The sequence below is a fragment of the Madurella fahalii genome, assembly GCF_045866475.1.
Source record: "Madurella fahalii IFM 68171 DNA, scaffold_3, whole genome shotgun sequence".
NCBI lineage: Eukaryota > Fungi > Ascomycota > Sordariomycetes > Sordariales > Madurella > Madurella fahalii.
The window spans coordinates 605,607-621,898 of record NW_027263973.1 but is presented as its reverse complement, the minus strand read 5'-3'; the positions used below and the strand labels follow the sequence as shown (position 1 = coordinate 621,898).

At 58.6% G+C, this 16,292-nt stretch overlaps 6 protein-coding genes across 6 annotated transcripts; 3 read left to right on the top strand and 3 right to left on the bottom strand.

Moving 5' to 3' along the window:
* Positions 1 to 961: 961 nt before the first annotated feature.
* On the top strand, positions 962 to 2,100 carry MFIFM68171_05697 (uncharacterized protein; the record flags this gene model as incomplete). Its single annotated transcript, XM_071061117.1, has 4 exons — positions 962 to 1,036; positions 1,110 to 1,166; positions 1,220 to 1,313; positions 1,376 to 2,100. The coding sequence occupies 4 exons, from the start codon at positions 962 to 964 to the stop codon at positions 2,098 to 2,100; spliced, it is 951 nt and encodes a 316-aa protein (XP_070917218.1).
* A 299-nt stretch (positions 2,101 to 2,399) lies between these two features.
* PRE9 (Proteasome subunit alpha type-3) lies at positions 2,400 to 3,368 on the bottom strand (the record flags this gene model as incomplete). The annotated part of the gene is made up of 4 exons (XM_071061116.1): positions 2,400 to 2,527; positions 2,582 to 3,000; positions 3,070 to 3,254; positions 3,345 to 3,368. The coding sequence occupies 4 exons, from the start codon at positions 3,366 to 3,368 to the stop codon at positions 2,400 to 2,402; spliced, it is 756 nt and encodes a 251-aa protein (XP_070917217.1).
* Positions 3,369 to 4,441: 1,073 nt separating this feature from the next.
* On the top strand, positions 4,442 to 7,353 carry BYE1 (Transcription factor bye1; the record flags this gene model as incomplete). Its single annotated transcript, XM_071061115.1, has 2 exons — positions 4,442 to 5,074; positions 5,146 to 7,353. The coding sequence occupies 2 exons, from the start codon at positions 4,442 to 4,444 to the stop codon at positions 7,351 to 7,353; spliced, it is 2,841 nt and encodes a 946-aa protein (XP_070917216.1).
* An 858-nt stretch (positions 7,354 to 8,211) lies between these two features.
* On the bottom strand, positions 8,212 to 9,074 carry MED7 (Mediator of RNA polymerase II transcription subunit 7; the record flags this gene model as incomplete). Its single annotated transcript, XM_071061114.1, has 3 exons — positions 8,212 to 8,523; positions 8,589 to 8,765; positions 8,826 to 9,074. 3 exons carry the CDS (start codon positions 9,072 to 9,074, stop codon positions 8,212 to 8,214), a joined length of 738 nt encoding a protein of 245 aa, XP_070917215.1.
* A 558-nt stretch (positions 9,075 to 9,632) lies between these two features.
* MFIFM68171_05693 (uncharacterized protein) lies at positions 9,633 to 10,784 on the top strand (the record flags this gene model as incomplete). Its single annotated transcript, XM_071061113.1, has 1 exon — positions 9,633 to 10,784. One exon carries the CDS (start codon positions 9,633 to 9,635, stop codon positions 10,782 to 10,784), a length of 1,152 nt encoding a protein of 383 aa, XP_070917214.1.
* A 328-nt stretch (positions 10,785 to 11,112) lies between these two features.
* On the bottom strand, positions 11,113 to 12,564 carry MFIFM68171_05692 (uncharacterized protein; the record flags this gene model as incomplete). Its single annotated transcript, XM_071061112.1, has 2 exons — positions 11,113 to 11,592; positions 11,998 to 12,564. 2 exons carry the CDS (start codon positions 12,562 to 12,564, stop codon positions 11,113 to 11,115), a joined length of 1,047 nt encoding a protein of 348 aa, XP_070917213.1.
* Positions 12,565 to 16,292: the final 3,728 nt, after the last annotated feature.

Here is a 16,292-nt window from a genome sequence, read left to right as displayed (position 1 = left end):
CATTCTTTTCGGGCGGTAATTTGGCGGCCATCTAACCGCGGTAGTCCACGGTATTGTGGACCACGACAAAGAGCTCACTCGGCGCATATCGTGTCCCACGGCATCTTCCTTAATGTACCTTACTTTAGACTAGGATGCAGCGGGGCAGCGGTCGATTCGCCAGTCTTTTGCCTAAAGATAGTGACGTGGGCTGAAGTACCCGTTTATAGCGTTCAGGTGGACCAATGATCCCAACAAAGTCCCCCAAGGGGTCCAAGCCGTAAGCGACGGCATCATCGTCCCCCGACGAGTACCGTATTGAATGCTTCAGCGTCATTAGAAGCCAGAGCGGCAGTATAAAAGCGGATTGGGCCAGCATGCCGATGCTCACGCAGTAAAAGCTGACTAAATGGAACTCTGGAGCTCGTTGGGCGTCTTGAGGTTGAACCGCCGGAGCGATCAAACATTACATCCTCGCTAACGCAGTCAACAACAGTATCAGTTATCATGCTACTCACTCCAACTTCATACGTTGTTTGTACTCGGGATGTGCAAGGGTGATGGGAGCTGCCAGTGGCTCCACTTTGATGATCTGATTGATGCGAGGAAATTCAGACTATTATCAAAACGTTAGGATTACGTTGCATCTAACACAAAGCGTTGGAAGCATCTTGCAGTGGTTAATAACAGTGGAAGGGAGATTGGTTAGGCGGCTGAGAACTGCGTGTTTGACGATGTGAAGGCTCGGTGTTGAGGCATGGAAACAGGGATCTCAGACCAACAGTGACGCCAATGATGAACCCATGCAGTGCCAAGCCACCCAGCCTTGAAGTTCGGACAGGGATCTGAGAAGTGCCAGGCTTCTCTGCCCCAGACGTCGCAAAACACCATTTCCGACCTTGACTTCGCCAACCGTGCATTCTGTGCTGCTCTAATGCGTCGGGTCTTGTTCAGGACTATACGACGGAGGTGACTGATCATCATGGCCCCTCCCAAGGCGAATTCGGCAGGAGCCGGCGGCGGAGGGATCCTGGGCACTTGGTCGAGATTCTGGCGGGCAAGTCTACGATCATCAAGGTCGCATACATCTGTGCTGTCGCAATATGGGCTGACCAACTCGGACTTTGCAGAGAACCTATGCGTCAGACTACATCGGCTTCGTCTTGCTCCTGGCAGGCTATCTCCTAGTGCGTCGCCCGAGTGCACACTGCTGGGGCACACTAACCGGTCCGGACAACAGGTGCAATTCTTGGTCGTGCCCTTCCACCGCATGTTCTCCCTCAACGACCTGCGCATATCATTCCCGCACGCAGAGGTAGAACGAGTGCCGCTCAGTAAGCCCTCCCTCCCCTCGCATCCGTCGCCCCGCTGAACCTAACCCTGGCGCTCGCTCCAGCGCTCGACTTCGTCTACGCCCTCTTCATCCCCCTCGCCGTCCTGATCGTACACAACCTCGTCACGGGTGCGTCGGCCCACAAGCACCATGTCACCATCCTCGGCCTGGCCATTGCCATGATCCTGACCTCGTTCCTCACCGACGTGATCAAGAACATGGTGGGCCGGCCGCGGCCCGACCTCATCGCGCGGTGCCTCCCGGCGGCCGGCACGCCCAAGGACGTCCTGGTCACGATCGACGTGTGCACCCAGACGCACCACCACACGCTGCACGACGGGTGGCGCTCGTTCCCGTCGGGCCACTCGTCCTTCTCGTTCGCGGGGCTGGGCTACCTGAGCCTGTTCCTGGCGGGGCAGGCGCGCGTCTTCGCGCACGGCGCGGGCAGCGTGGCCGAGCACACGGAGAAGCTGGTCCGGGGCGACCTGGTGCGCGCGCTGCTGTGCCTGGCCCCGCTGCTGGGCGCCACCCTGATCGCCATCAGCCGCTGCCAGGACTACCGCCACGACGTGTGGGACGTGTGCGTCGGCAGCCTCCTGGGCTGGACCGTCACCTACTGGAGCTACCGCCGCTACTGGCCACGGCTGAGCAGCGGCCGCTGCGACGAGCCGTATGCCGGCCCCCCGGGAAGCGACGAGGTCCTCAATGGGCGTTATGGGCGGGTGAGGGATGAGGAGGAGGGCGGTGGTGCGGGCCGAAATGTAGGCATCGAACTGGGCGAGAATTGATATGCGGCGATTTTTTTGCTGACTTTGGCCTTGACAGTCCCCGGCCTGATTCCCGTAAGTGCTACATTTATGTGTTTATGTGTGTATGGATGGATTTTAGCGTGCTATGAGTATATGCGGGAATGTTTGGAGTCATGGTGCATTATCGGTCCTACGCGGTTTATGCAGCATATCTGGGGGACTGCAGACATCGAGTTAAGGTCCAACTGGCATATGCATCGGGCCTCTATTAGTACACGGCGGCGCTAGCAGGCAGTCATCTCGTCCTATTTTCCCAACACCGTCTCTAGCCCTTTAGCCTACTTTTCCTCTGCTGTTTCGTCCTTGGCCAAGTCGTGCTCCTTCAGCAGCGCCGTAATCTCTTCGGCGTTCCATAGTCTATGGTAGATCTTTCCGTCCTTGGTCTGGCCCACCGTCGCAAACTCGACTGTATCCATGTCAGCTGTTGTTCATTCCCAGACGTTGTGATGGCCGCACGCACTCTTCTCGCTGCTCAGCTTTGTCGAGTCCATCGTCTTGCTCAGCACCTTGACGGCCATGCCGCAAGCCTCCTTGAGCGTGCAGTCCTCCTTGTAATCTTGCTTCAACAAGCTCTGCGCGCTAGCGTGGTTAGCGCCCGAGCTCGTCGCCTTCCAGCCGCCGTAGTTGCCCGACGGGTTGCTGAGATACAGCTGGAACTGGCGCTGCGGGTCCCACCCGGCGTAGATGAACGAGACGCCAAACGGCCGCAGACCACCGTGTTGTGTGTAACCTTGCTTCAGGTCGCAGAGCCGTCGCACCAGCTGCTCGCAGGGAATGTCTTCGTTGTAGGTGAGGAGGTACCGCTGGGCGGCCTGTCGGGCGTAGTTGATGAGGATGTTGGCGTCGGCCGTCATGCCCGCAACGGCGCAGATCATGTTGCTGCGGGGTACAGCCAGGTCAGCAAGGCTGCACTATCGCGAACCGCACAACACAGATGATTGCCCGTACTCATTGAGAATATAGAGCTTCTCGGCTGATGTATCCTGCTCCAGAAGCTTCGACGTGACCTTGCGCTCAGCGGCCAGGACGATGCCGTCCTTGGCCAGGATGCCGATGGCAGTCCCGGCGTGGGAGATGGCCTCTAGCGCATATTCGACCTGGTACAGGCGGCCGTCGGGAGAGAAGATGGTTGTCTGCGCGTGTGGTAAGCACCATGGCCGTCAAGCTCCATGCCGCACCGGGTTCGAGGGTCCCAGTGGAGCCAAAGGCAGCGACCAACTCACTCGGGAATCGTATCTTCTCGACATGATGGCGGGGTTGCGATAACTGGAAGGACGATTGGCAGACTCTGGGAGGATGAGGAATTAAGCGGGCTCAGGCGGGTTTACCGAGGATCTGTAGGTTGTCGTCTGTGACCACAAGCAAGAGGCAGAAGGCTGGTTGGTGCTCGTTGATGCTGGTTGCTGGACCTCACTGATGCAGCCCAGCCCAGAGAGCTCCAGGCAAGCGCTCACACGCGTAGCTGTTTGGCTGCCTTGCACTTCAGGTCGATACGGTAATCAGTACAGCGCACGGGCCACATGCAGCATGAGCTCAGATCGCCAAGCCCCCGAGCTTTCGCTCAACGGGCTTATCTAATCGGCTGTCCCCGTCCTCCTTTTACTTAACAATTGAGAGCCCGTCGCGGCTGCTCCCCCTCCCAAACTCGTCTCTCCTCTTTTCATTCAACCTCCGCAGTTCGTCATACGACAGAGACGAGCGCCTGTCTTATCTTACCCAGTTTCTCGTCAAGACAATTTCCACCTTCCGACGCATCATCTTTTGTGACCCGCCGAGTCAATCTGCGGGAACACAGAGCGCAGTCAATTCTTTTGCCTGCGTCACGCGCCACTATCCTGTGGTGCTCCTGGAGCTTCGACTCGACAGCTGCTGCGCGTAAAAAAAAAAAAAAAAAAAAAAAAAAACCTCCCCCCCCCCCCCAAAATCCGTCGCCACTACCCGAATCGCCCGCAACACCCTTTGGCGCGTAATGGGCAGGAAGCTTGTGAGAGAATACAGGTGCTAGGGTTTCTGCAGATATCTTGAGGAGTTGTCTCGTCATTTGCGGGACTCCCGTATCTGCGCAGTTCCATCATTAGTTTTATGTGTAAAATACCTTATCAAGTGACCGCGTGCAACCTATCACGCATTCTTGAGCAATCTGCAGTAGAGACGCGCGACACAAGGAGGGACATACCTGCGATACGTGGCCGGCAGTCAATCTCCAGTCGCTCCATTTCGTCTCGACGCGACAATGTCTGGTAAGCAGCACCACGCGCGACACATCTTGTGCGCGCCACAACCTCTATCCCACCAGTGCGCCGAAGACAAAACCAGCAGAATGCCGCTGCGTGGTCGTCGCACCAATCGTGATCAACAGCTAACCATCCAACCCCCGCCAGAACCGGAACCCCGCCGATCTGTTAGGGCCACCAAAGGCCAGCACAAGGCGTTGGAACAGCTCGACCAGCCCATTGAGGCCCCGAAGCGACGCGGCGGCGGCAAGAAGAGCAAGAAGGCGGCCCCCGAGCCAGAAGAACCCGAGGAGGAGGTCATCCGCTGCGTGTGCGGCGCGACAGAGCAAGACGAGGACTCGGGAGAGCCATGGATCGCATGCGACCAATGCGGCGCCTGGCAGCATAACATCTGCATGGGCATGAGCCAGTACACAGAGGATTTACCTAAGGAGTATTTCTGCGAGATCTGCCGGCCCGAGAACCACAGGGAGCTGCTCGCTGGCATCGCGAAGGGAGAGAGGCCGTGGGAGGCCCGCCGTAAGGCATACGAAGAGGAGAAGGCCGAGAAAAAGAAGAGGGGCCCAAAGAAGGGCAAGAAGAGAACGAGCGACCTCAAGGAGGACGCTTCGCAGAAATCCAAGCAATCGCCGCCGCCGGCTCCAGAGCCCAAGAAGGAGGCCAAAGGCGCGGGCCAGAAGCGTAAGAATCTGGACGGCGCGCAGGAGAAGGAACAGAAGGTGAGTGCGAGCCCTGTTATCTGATCTTGGTAAACCAGCCACTAACCTGGCCCTCGGTGCGGCCGTCGCAGAAGGTCCGAAAAGTCAACGAGACGCAGTCCGTCCCTGTCCCGGGCTATTCGCCTCCGGCAGATATTCCCACCAAGATTACCGAGTTGCTAGACGCACGGCAGGGCCCTGCGAAGGCCTTGTCCAAGTCTCTTATCCACTCCCTCACAAATCTAGAGAAGAATGGCGCCCTCGCTGTCTCTGACGGTGTGTCCCCGGCTGAACATGCCGAGCGGTTTGCTCTCCAGATCGAGCGCGCTGTGCACGACACGCATCCTTCGCCGAACGCGTATGCCAGCCAGATCCGGACGTTAGCCTTCAACCTCAAGAGCAACCCCGAATTGTGCACCCGCCTGCTTGACCGGACTCTGACCCCACCGATGCTGGCGGCCATGTCGACAGAGGAGCTTGCTTCCAAGGAGCTGCAGAAGGAGACGGCAGAAATGCGGGCGAGGGCAGAGAAGCAGGCCATCAAGATCACCGAGGATGTCCCGCGGATCCGGAGAACCCACAAGGGCGACGAAATCATCGATGACGATGGCTTCACCCTTGCCAATGACGAAGTCCCGTCTGCGCCGGTCCGCCGGCCAAGCGCCCCGAAGCAGGACAAGGGGACGCCAGAATTCCCAGTTCGAACTGGTCACACTCGGTCACCCAGCCTAGCCATCGACACGCAGCAATCCCCAAACAGAGCAGACTTTGACATTAACAAGGTCTTCTCGAGCGTCAAGTCACCGACTCTCCCCCAGAATCAGGCCCCACCGTCGCTGGTGTCTGCACCCGCTAGCGGACCGGGAGTCGATCCGGATGTTGACCGCCTGCTCGATGACGGGACCCAGTCCCCCCCTTACTCACCAAAAGAGGAGAACGATCCGGATGTAGTGTGGCGAGGCCGCCTCGTTATGAACGGCCTCGCAGATATTCCAGTCGCTGCCAAGCACATGGGAGGCGCCAATCTGAGCGAGACTATTGGACTGCCGTGGGACAAGCTGATCCCCAAGACATTGACAGTCTGCGGGCGGATCGAGGAGCAACCCGCCACCGTTTACCTCTGCGGTCTGCGCTACAGTTTGCCCACGGATATCGTTGTGGTCAATCTCGAGCCGGCGTCACATGCAGCAAAAACTGACATGCGGATGCTGATCGACTATTTTGTTTCAAAGAAGCGGTACGGCGTGATTGGGGACAAGGGCGTTGCCAACGTCCGCGACACCTACCTAATACCTGTCTTGCCTGGCGGTATCGAAAACCACCCCGAATTTATCCAGAACCTAGTAGACAACTACCTCCCGGAGACGAGAACCGAACATATGATGTTGGCTGTCTTCGTCTACCGCAACGACCCGGAGACAATCCAGCGCATCCACGGCACGACCGATCCGAACGATATCTTGAGAACGCAGCTAGCTGCCGAGAAGGCCGACGCACAGGGCCAAGGCTTTCCCTCGGCGGGTTCCGGCTATGCACAGTCTCCTGGGACTCCAACACCGACACAGGCAGGGTTTCCCCTTGCCGGTCGGCAGTCCATCTCAGCGCCTGCCTTCTCGCCCACCGTCGCCCAGGGGCCATTCCCGACATACCCATCGCCCAGGAACAGCATGCCACCGCAGCAACCCCCCGCAACGCACCCGCCTGCTCCGCAGGGCCAGAATAACTCAAGACAGAACCCGACCGTTGATGAACTGCAACGGCAGGGTGAGGCCATGGCCCGCGAAATCCTGGGCGATCTGATGGCCAGCCCGACAGTGGGATTTCTCCTGCCGCAGGCTCACGTGATGGCTCGCAAAGAGTGGGAGCTTATTAAAAAGATCTACGAGCGGGATCCCAGGACGCGAGATGATCTCCCGTATTTGAGCAGCGTTCTGGAGAACGGCGCAACCCAGCAGCAGCAGCAGCAGCAGCAGCGGCAGCAGGCTACCGCCGCGTCACAACCACCACCACCTCCCGCTCCTCCCAAGCAACAACCCCATCTCCAGCCGCAGCAGCAACATCAGCCTCCAATACAACAACAACAACAACAACAACAACAACAACAGCAGCAGCAGCAGCAGCAACAACAACACCAGCTGACTCCGGGCCCTGCGCGGCACGCCAACCCTATCCCACCCCCGCCAATCCCACATCTCGGCGGCGGCCCTGGCGGCGGCCCACCTAAACAAACACCCATTCCACCACCACCGATTCCGCCTCAGGCTACGGCCGCCACGGTTAACACGAGGCCCCCGGCTTAGGGGACCTGAGGGGCTAACGACACCCTTCCGCCATTCCGACCACTGACTGTCCCAGCTCAAGCGATTCCATGTACAGCCCCTACAACTACCGGCATTGATTCCGCGGCACATAGAACTGGCGATGGCAGCAGCAGAGGCAGCGGCGTGCTTCCTCTCCGGCAGACGACGCGCATTGTGTAGCCAAGGATTCCACGTCTCTTTTTTTTTTTTTTTTTTTTTTTTTTTTACATCGACGGATAAATGAGACGTCCACAGTGGAGGATGGCGATGGCTCGGGCCGGGAGAAGTGAAGGCCATAACGGGACCCCCGTTGTGTTTTGAAAGGTAGCGAGGGATGGGCCCGTAGCTCTGAGTTTGTTGATGAATTAATTATTCCATGAATGAGACTGAGCAGCTACTACCATGGCTACTTCCGCCGGGGTCTCTATCTATCAGGTGCTATTTCTGTAGCTCAACTCGCTGGTCGTCTCTGGGATAACGGGAGGGCATTTGGGATTGTTTCGGTTTTTCTTTCGTTGGATCTCGGGAGTCATAGGCGATCGTTATATGCCAGTTTAGGTCGAGGCAGTGTACTTTAATTGCTGGGGTAATAGTTTGCGATGCATGTCTTAAGCTTGCTACTAGTTTTCGTTCTATCAATTGAAGTGTCTTGGGTTTTAAGACTATCGGTGACTATCTCGCGGAGTCGGGCTTCTTGTTGCCACCGTCTTCTTTTCCCTAAAGTATCGCGAGGTTCCCACGAGACGATGCTCTACCGACGTACAAGCCAGAGGGTATACAGCAGCCCACTGTGCCTATTATTTAGTGTATGCGCTTATTGATCACCTAGTCTAGTCTCGGGCACCGCCAGCCTCTTAGTTACGCAACCTCTGCATCCAGCTGTGCCCATGCGGCCACCTCATAATGTCGCGGCTTGTCACCGTCGGCGTCGAGCGGCTCCTTCTCCACGGCGGCATCGAGCCGTGGAACCTCGATGCTGGCTAGCCCTTCAATCATGCGCTTTGCCTTGTCCACCACGCTCCGTATCCCCGCCGTCTCCGCGCGCTTGCTGTCCAGCTGGTCCTGCATGAGCTGAATCAGTTGCTCGCGCGCCTGGTGCGGGCGGTACTCGTTGAGTATGTGGTGGAAATTGAGCAGGAGCGTCTTCAGATCCTGGATCTTCTCGGAGGCCTGAGGCGGGAGGTTGTTGGTCAGTCGTCGCGGCTTCTTTGCGCTGCGCGCCAGGAAACACTTACGTGTGCTGGGTTGTGGCTCATTATCCCGACCAGCTCGAGGTAGTTGAGGAGGATGGACTTGGCCAGCTTCTTCAGCTCGAATCCACGGTCAAGGTGCTTGCTGTCCTGGTCCGTCTCGGTGGCAGGCGCCAGCCGCTGAATACCCGCATCTTCCAGGCTCTGGAGGGTCTCGGTGAGCTGTGCCGGGGGCGGGGTTAGCACATGCTTCGCTCGAGTCCGAGTCCAGAGTATCCAAACCTTTTCGCTCTCGCCAAATAATCTCCATTTTCCCTCGGCCGGCTCGGGCGGCGGCTGGACGTTGATGAGGTCCTCTGGTATGTCGGGGACTCGGATGACCGTATCGGCGTTGAGACCCTGCTGCTGGGCGTAGTCCTGCTTGAGGCTCTCGTAGCGCGCAAGGTTCTCGGGTGTAAAGTCTTTCCAGAACGGCACGGGATCCGGCCAGAGCGATGTTACTCTCGATGTGTCGTCGTCATGGTTGTCCATTGCGGCTAGGTAAATAATCCGGGATTGGATTGATGCTGTTGCAACGCGATGCTGGCCAAGAAATCCCCCCCACGACAAGCAGTTTCAAGCTCAGGTATGGAGAATTGGGTAAGCTGCCATCCTCTCGCTCAGGTAGGACCGGGCCCTTTCAAGCGGTGACCCGGCAATCACGAGCGTCAATTGAGCCAAAAGCAGACGAGATGACGGCTTTGTCGACGAGTTGCAGTGGAAGGGAAAGTACACCGACGCCTCGGATGCGGGGACCTCTGCGGCTGTGGCTGAAGCTGCCTGTGGCTGCCCCTCCGTCATCAGCTGGCTGGCACTAAACAGCCTTAGCCCAAGCGCTCTTCATCTCGCCTCATCACCGCAACGGCTCTCTCCGAGGTCCTTGCCACAGCTGGTTGCCTCGGGCCATTGGCGACTCGCAAAGCCTCGTTCTTTGTATCGTGTGTGATGTGAGGCTGTCTTTCCCGGGATCCTCAGTTCCACCTACCGCTAGGAGCCATACCGTTACCCCTCCTCGAGCCTCACCGCCTTCGACTCAAATACTCCCCTCCAATGGCCGACGTTCGCGCTCTCTTGCGCCAGCAACGCGCTGCGCGCAGGATAGAACACCCGCACGCCGCATACTCGGACGCGGGCAAGCTCCTGTGCACCGTGTGCCGCGAGCACATCAAGACCGAGTCCCTCTGGGACGGCCACCTTCGAAGTGCCGGTCACCGGCAACGGCTGCAGAGCCTGCACAAAGCGTCATCAAATAACGGGACGAATGGCTATGCAGGCTTCGTCGGAGAGGATTCGGACCGGAACGGCAACCTGGCACCATCGAACAAGCGAAAACTCGCCGATACGGACGAAGAGATGGGCGACCACACCGAAGAGGACTCGGCGCGTAGCAAGCGCAGTAAGGCCGAGATCGAGGTGACAGAACAAAGTCAGGAAGGAACGGCGAAGAAGGACGACAGCGGCAAGGCGGCCAAGCCGCTCACGCCGCCTCTCACTCGCCGAACATCAGGCACCCCGAGTATGGGCGTGGAGATGCAGATCCCCTCACGTCCAGCGACCCCTGGCCCCAGTGGGACACCAATGGCCACGACTCCCAAGGCACCAGTTGGGAGGTCGTCGCTTACATCGGACGAGCCGCAACAGCAGCGGAGAGAGCCAGCGCCGTTGGCAAGAGCGGACGCACCATCACAGCCTGCTGACCAGACATCGGCAGCGGCGCCGGTAAACGAGGACGAATGGGCCGCGTTTGAAGCGGAATTGGTCCACGGAACGGTAGGGAAGAGTAGCGCCAAGCCTGCAGCGGCAGCTGCGTTGGAAAGCGACGCGGTCATCTCGGCACCCGTTATGAGTGCCGCAGAGATAGCGGCCAAGTCAGAAGAGGAAGAGGCGGCGAAGCGGCGAGCGCTCGTGGATATTCAGATTGAAGACGAAAAGGAGGAGGCTACTCGGGCGTTGGAAACCGAGTTTGAAGTGATGGAGGAGCTTGAAGCGCGGGCCCGGAAGCTGAGAGAGCGGCGTGAAGCGCTGAGGTTACAAGGTGGTGGCGGCGTTGCCGCACCCCCGATCGGGACGGCCGACGGTGCCGGCAAGGGGCCCGCCCCGGGCAAGGAGAATGCCGCCGTGCCAGAGGATGAGGATGAGGATGAGTACGAGGACGAGGATGAGGAGGAAGACTACTGGGATGGCTTCAGGTTCCGTGCGTAGGGGAGTTTATCTGCGATCCGCTGGGGGGAGTTCTCGCTCAGGATATGACTTGTACACTACACTTGTATCATATGGTACGTCCAAATATGCAACAACGTCGCTGGGATTGATCCAGATTAATAGCAATTAATTACCCATCAAAGATACACCGCCTGCTCGCTGATCTTGATTCCTTTAGCAACCTTCCAAAACCTCCAATACAGAGCGCGCATTCTCCTCCAACGATACATACCAACAAGCATTGCTATCCAACACCAATACCACCCATCCCAACTATCACGCCATTTACCATCACCATCATAACCAGTTTACACATGAACCGTCCATCTCAAGCCTCCCCTTTCCCAACCCGCTCCCAAAACCTTCTCAACCCCCACACCCTCCCCACCCCGGCCCGCTCCAGCCCTTCGCCGCGCACCCTCACCTCGCCCTTCATGACGGAGCCGACCCAGGCGCGCAGGCCGTCCTTGACCCTCTCCCTCTCAACGGCCCGCTTGCGCGCCACCAGGCCCGGCGCCACCATGGCCTCGGAGGGGAGGCACTCGCGGGGCAGGACGCAGCGCTCGACGAGGGCCTGGGCCGAGGGGCGGGCGGCGAGGCGGCGGGCGAGGCGGATGGAGGCGAGGCTGCGGCCCAGGCGGCGCGAGGCGGCGGTCGTGTGGGTGAGGAAGATGGAGCGGCGCGCGAGGTCGGCGAGCGACGGCCGCGACGGCGACGTGAGCAGCGGCGGGAGGACCGCCCGCGTGCGCCGCAGGCGGAGGTGCTGCAGGTGCGGGCTGAGCGAGAGGGTGCGGAGGTGGTGCGAGGTCTGTCGTCCGCGGTTGAAGACCCCCCCTGGGGGGGATGGGGTGTTAGCCTATGTCTTTACCTGTCTTTTTTTTTTTTTTTCCCGGGGGGGGGGGGGGGGGTGGGTGTACGTCGAGTTTGGGATGGGGGGAGAAGCTGCGGGAGTGGGAAGGGGAGGAAACAGAGAGATGGGGAGAGGTTCGGAGGACGGAGCGGAGGTGGAGGGAGATGACAGCGGCTGAGCTGGGTTCTCCGAATGAGTTTAGGGGGGGGGGGGGTCTATTCAAAGGGTCTTGGTGATCCGTTTGGAAAGCATTCCGTCATGGCTGGAGAGTTGTTGTGAAAACGGTCATGGTGGAATGTCTACAACTGCGAAAAGGGGTACGATGGACACCTGGGAAAGGACGGAACAAGGGGATGAACGCACCCTAGACGTGGCCAGCAGGTCACACACTTCGAGGTAGCTCAGGATGTGGAGCAGCACCTCGTTCGGCAAGTCTGAAAGCTGTCTTGGGGTGCTACGTTGCGGCAGAACTGTGTTGGCGGTGATCGTGTCTACTTGTTCGACCCGGACTCGCATTCTAGAGGGCGTCGCCATCATCGAGGAGCAGTACAGGGGTGCTGACAGAACGGCAAGAGGTTCCTCTGACGCGGCGCTGGAAGTGGCCTCTCGCCAGTCTCCCACCAACGTGCCGGGACATGGTTGGGCATTGCCGGACCATAGCGGAGTCAGGGAGTTGGTTGTCGCCAACACATGGGAGGCAAGAAGATCACGGCCGCCTTCCTGGACTGGGAGTTCCTCAACCACGCATCTGATGGTCGAGATTGTCAGGCTAGTGGTCTTGTCGACGAGCTGGGCAGCAACGGCAAAGTCTGGATCTCCGCCTCCCGAGTCCGTCTCGCACGTTAAGAAAGGTGCTTGGCTCCGCTGCTGCTCCGTTGGCGCCGGCAATGACGCCATCGACGGGCGGTCTTGATCAGGAGGCGCCGCCATGCTTCTAAAAGAGGCGACTTGCGTCCAGCTGCCTCACACCCTGATGATCTGGCAACGACAACGGTAACCCCACAGGTTCGCCTCTTGCGATATGCGGGGATTAGCTGTCTCGGCTATCACCCGAACGCCGAGAGATCGAGACTAGTCGGTATCAAGCTCCGTACAGAACCACGTCAAGTGCCACGCGCTCAGAATGCCCCCTCTCCCCGTCCAGTTCGGTGGTCGCCAATCGCGGGCAACAGTCGGTGTTCAGGGATGTCGCCGACTTCTGCCGACAAGACGCTCTAGGCGCGTAGACGAGTGGTGGCTCCAGACCGAGATCTCTCTGTACGGCTAAACACGTCGCGTCAAGCAAGCAAGCAAGCAAGCAAGCAACGCCGCCGCAGGGTGGTCGCCGATTTGGCCGGCAAGACGAGAAGTCAGGAAAAAAAAAAAAAAAAAAAAAAAAAAAAAAAAAAACTGGTGGCTGGCCGGGTGCAGCTAGTCTACGGGAGGTTTGTCGTATGAAGCACTGCCTTGTTGCCTGGACTCGAGTCTGAGAGTCGACGTGTCGATTAGGCTGCGCAGCTTGCTCCAGTGATTGTCGTGTGACGGGCGGGATCGCGATCCCTGCGCCGCGGAAGCGGCGGGTGCGAGATGGATCCGTGGGTCAGTGTCAACGTCCGGTATATTCGTTCCAGGACAATTCTGATAAAGATGCTCGCGGATGCGGAAGGTAAGGTAAACCGGCTTTCGCGCGTGGCCGAGCGATTTATGATTTGGCACGGTACGACCTGAATTCGCGGATGGAGTCGACGAGACAACGCGTCATTACGAGGCACAGTCAATTCCTTCGACGGTAAGTACAGCACGCAGTAAGGGGAGGGCGCAAGGGCGAGGCACGAGGCACGAGGCACAAGGCACGGACAGGCATCTAATGCAGCAGTGCTCAGGAACGGTCGCAGGGCCCATGCATCTCCCGGACCTACTGCTGCCTTTGGAATCGCTTTTTGGCCCCTAGGAAGCATCAGTGTTGTACACATCATCAAAACCAGAACCAGAATGCTACGGCGACCGTTCGGGCATTTTCTCTCTCTCGTTGTGGCCGAGCGACCCTGAACCTGGGCTGTCTGGCTGTCTTGCTGCCGTCTGAAGCCCCGCCCCGAGGAGTTGAAACGGTAGGCGGGGTGCTCTGCAGCAACCCCGGCTTCCACTGATAACGATAAGCGCGGGCAGCGTCGCGGGGTTGTGAAAGTGACGGAAGAACTCGTGGTGGGCCAGGCGTGGCATGGCTCTCGCACCTCTGATTCTCGACCCGCGTCTTCATGTTTCCTCCCTCTTCAATCCCCTCGCCATACAGACAATTACCGATTCCTCCATACTCATTAACGACTCGAATTATTACGTCCAACGACAGCTCACACTGCCCAAGCGGACTTCCTGCCTGCCGAGGAAACGATGCACGGCGCCCGTTGTGCGTCTTGATGCACGTTAATTCCAGCGGCAGGCATCGGTGGTAGCGCAGGGGAGAGTCGCAACTCCGATGGCCCTCTTGGTTCCCAACCATCGACGGGCTATGCTGACTTTTCAGACAAACCAGGGTCTGCTGCAAGCCCCCGGTGCGTGGCCCACTCCACAACTTCGGCAAGGCGAGCGTTTGGGTAAAAGCCCTGTGCTGGAGGCACCGCTTACTGGGTCTGTCCCAGTCAGTTCGTCTGTGACATGCTGCATCACTCAATTGCGCTCGAGACTAATGCCGCTGATCACATAGCATCCCGACCTCAGCTCGATGGAATCGACTTCCTTAGTCTGCAACAGAGACCGGGCACTCCTGCTCGGCCGGATCGCGGTTGGTGACGTGTTAGATTGGCGGGGGTCGGCCTCGAGAGCTGCGGCCATGACCTGCTTATCACTCTCATTGTTGCCTGTTCAGGAACTGGCAACCGCATGATAGACTAGACAGGAAACACGAGCCATGAGCCCGGTGAACCTGAGCCGGTGGGACGAAAGGGAACCCCTCTTCCGTTACGGTTTAGCGCTGTCGGGAACCGTCGACTCTAACGCCCAGCGTGTAGCAACCGGGTAGAGATGTGTCTGCAGGCGGTCTCACAAGCCCGAGAGTCTAAGCAGCGGCCGGCAGAATATCGCCGCATGAGCCACCTATCTTCACATTCCCGATTCATGTCCACTCGAAGCTTGAGGCTCAGCAAACACCTGGCCAGGCCTGCCGCCAGGTCACTTACCGTTTTGATGCCGAGCAGGGAGAGCAATTCCAGAATGAAGTGGCGACAACGCACCCCGCAGTCGTCACCCCTGTTGGGTGCCCGTCAAGGCCAAGAAGCTCCAGAAAGAACCGGGTGCTTTTGCCAAACCCATCAACGCCTGTCCGCCTACTTCACTTGGGATCCTTGAGCGGTTTCTGGAGGACACCGGGTGGATGCGCAATGCCTCGTCGATCTGCGGGAGAACTTTCGACGAGTGTCGTCGGGTCTGGTCCAGGATGTGGCCTGTTCTGGAGCCGTCGGTCCCCTTGTTAAGGCCAGCCAATAGAGTGCCTGAGCAAGCTCCGTTGAGGCTGTTCCCAAAACACGTCCCTCTGTCACCCGCCGTTCCCGCAAAAGCGACCCGTCATACCCCTGTCGCTGGATTTTGACTCGCTTCAAGCCGCCGCACCCCGAGTTAGATCCACCTCCCGTGTACGGCACTTCTCGGTATCTCGACTGCGCCAATATTCATCCCAAGCTCTCTACGGTTGATATTGGACGGACCCGGTCTCGCCAATGCTCCTCAAATCGCTGCCACGATTGAGCAATGCCTGTTCTGGGTGGACAGCCACGGGCAAAGAGCCAGCAATGGTCCCCTGACCCACTCCAATCGTGAGCCTGTGCAGCAGACTTACAGCACATGATTTGCGTACCAGCCAAGGGCTCGAATGAGACCTCAACCGTTCCAGCAAACCCGACCTAACAAAACGGGATACGGTAGAAGAAGAGCCTCATCAGTAGGGCCAAATGGGCCCTACGGCAAGAAGAAAGACATTCCATGGCAATTTACCGCATACGGGATCCCAGGCATGGCACGAAGACGCAAAACACCTCGGTGGTTTACTGCAAGGAATAGGAATTCCCCTGCCGACGGGGACGGGCCGCTCCCGGCCTAGGACAATCGGCATCAGAGCCGGAGACAAAAGAAACAGGAACGATACGACAGGTAATTATCGCGCGTTTGGCTGCCGGGCTGCGGCAAGGGCGGCGAGTGTGGTTCCAGAGAAAGGCACAACAAACACCTGGCCGCCCCGGGACGGCCATGTTTACTAGCACCCCTGCTTCTCCTCTCTTGCTCCACCAGGCCGCCCCGCGGGCGACCGTGGTGACATTGATTCATCGCAGTGTTGGCCTTTTCTTTCCTTTTCTAGATTTCAAACCCGTATTGCGAGTTGCAACATGCGGCGCGGCATCCCGGTCCGAACTCTTGACGGAGCGGAGCGCCCATCGTTTCTCACCCACCCGTGTCTTTTCGGCACGCTCTCCGGCTCCCTATACAAGGATAATCGGGTCAGCGGCTCTTGGCCATAACCAAGCCGCAGAAGCTTGCTCTCGCCGGCAAAACCAAGCCAGGCCACGGCATAAAACATTTGACATCCGCAAAGCGGCCGCCCAGTCTGGCCCGCTCTCGATGAAGGCGAAGCGAAGAAAGACGTCGTGTCCGGAACCTGGTCCGGATATTGTTTTGGCTAGCCCGCGAAGGGA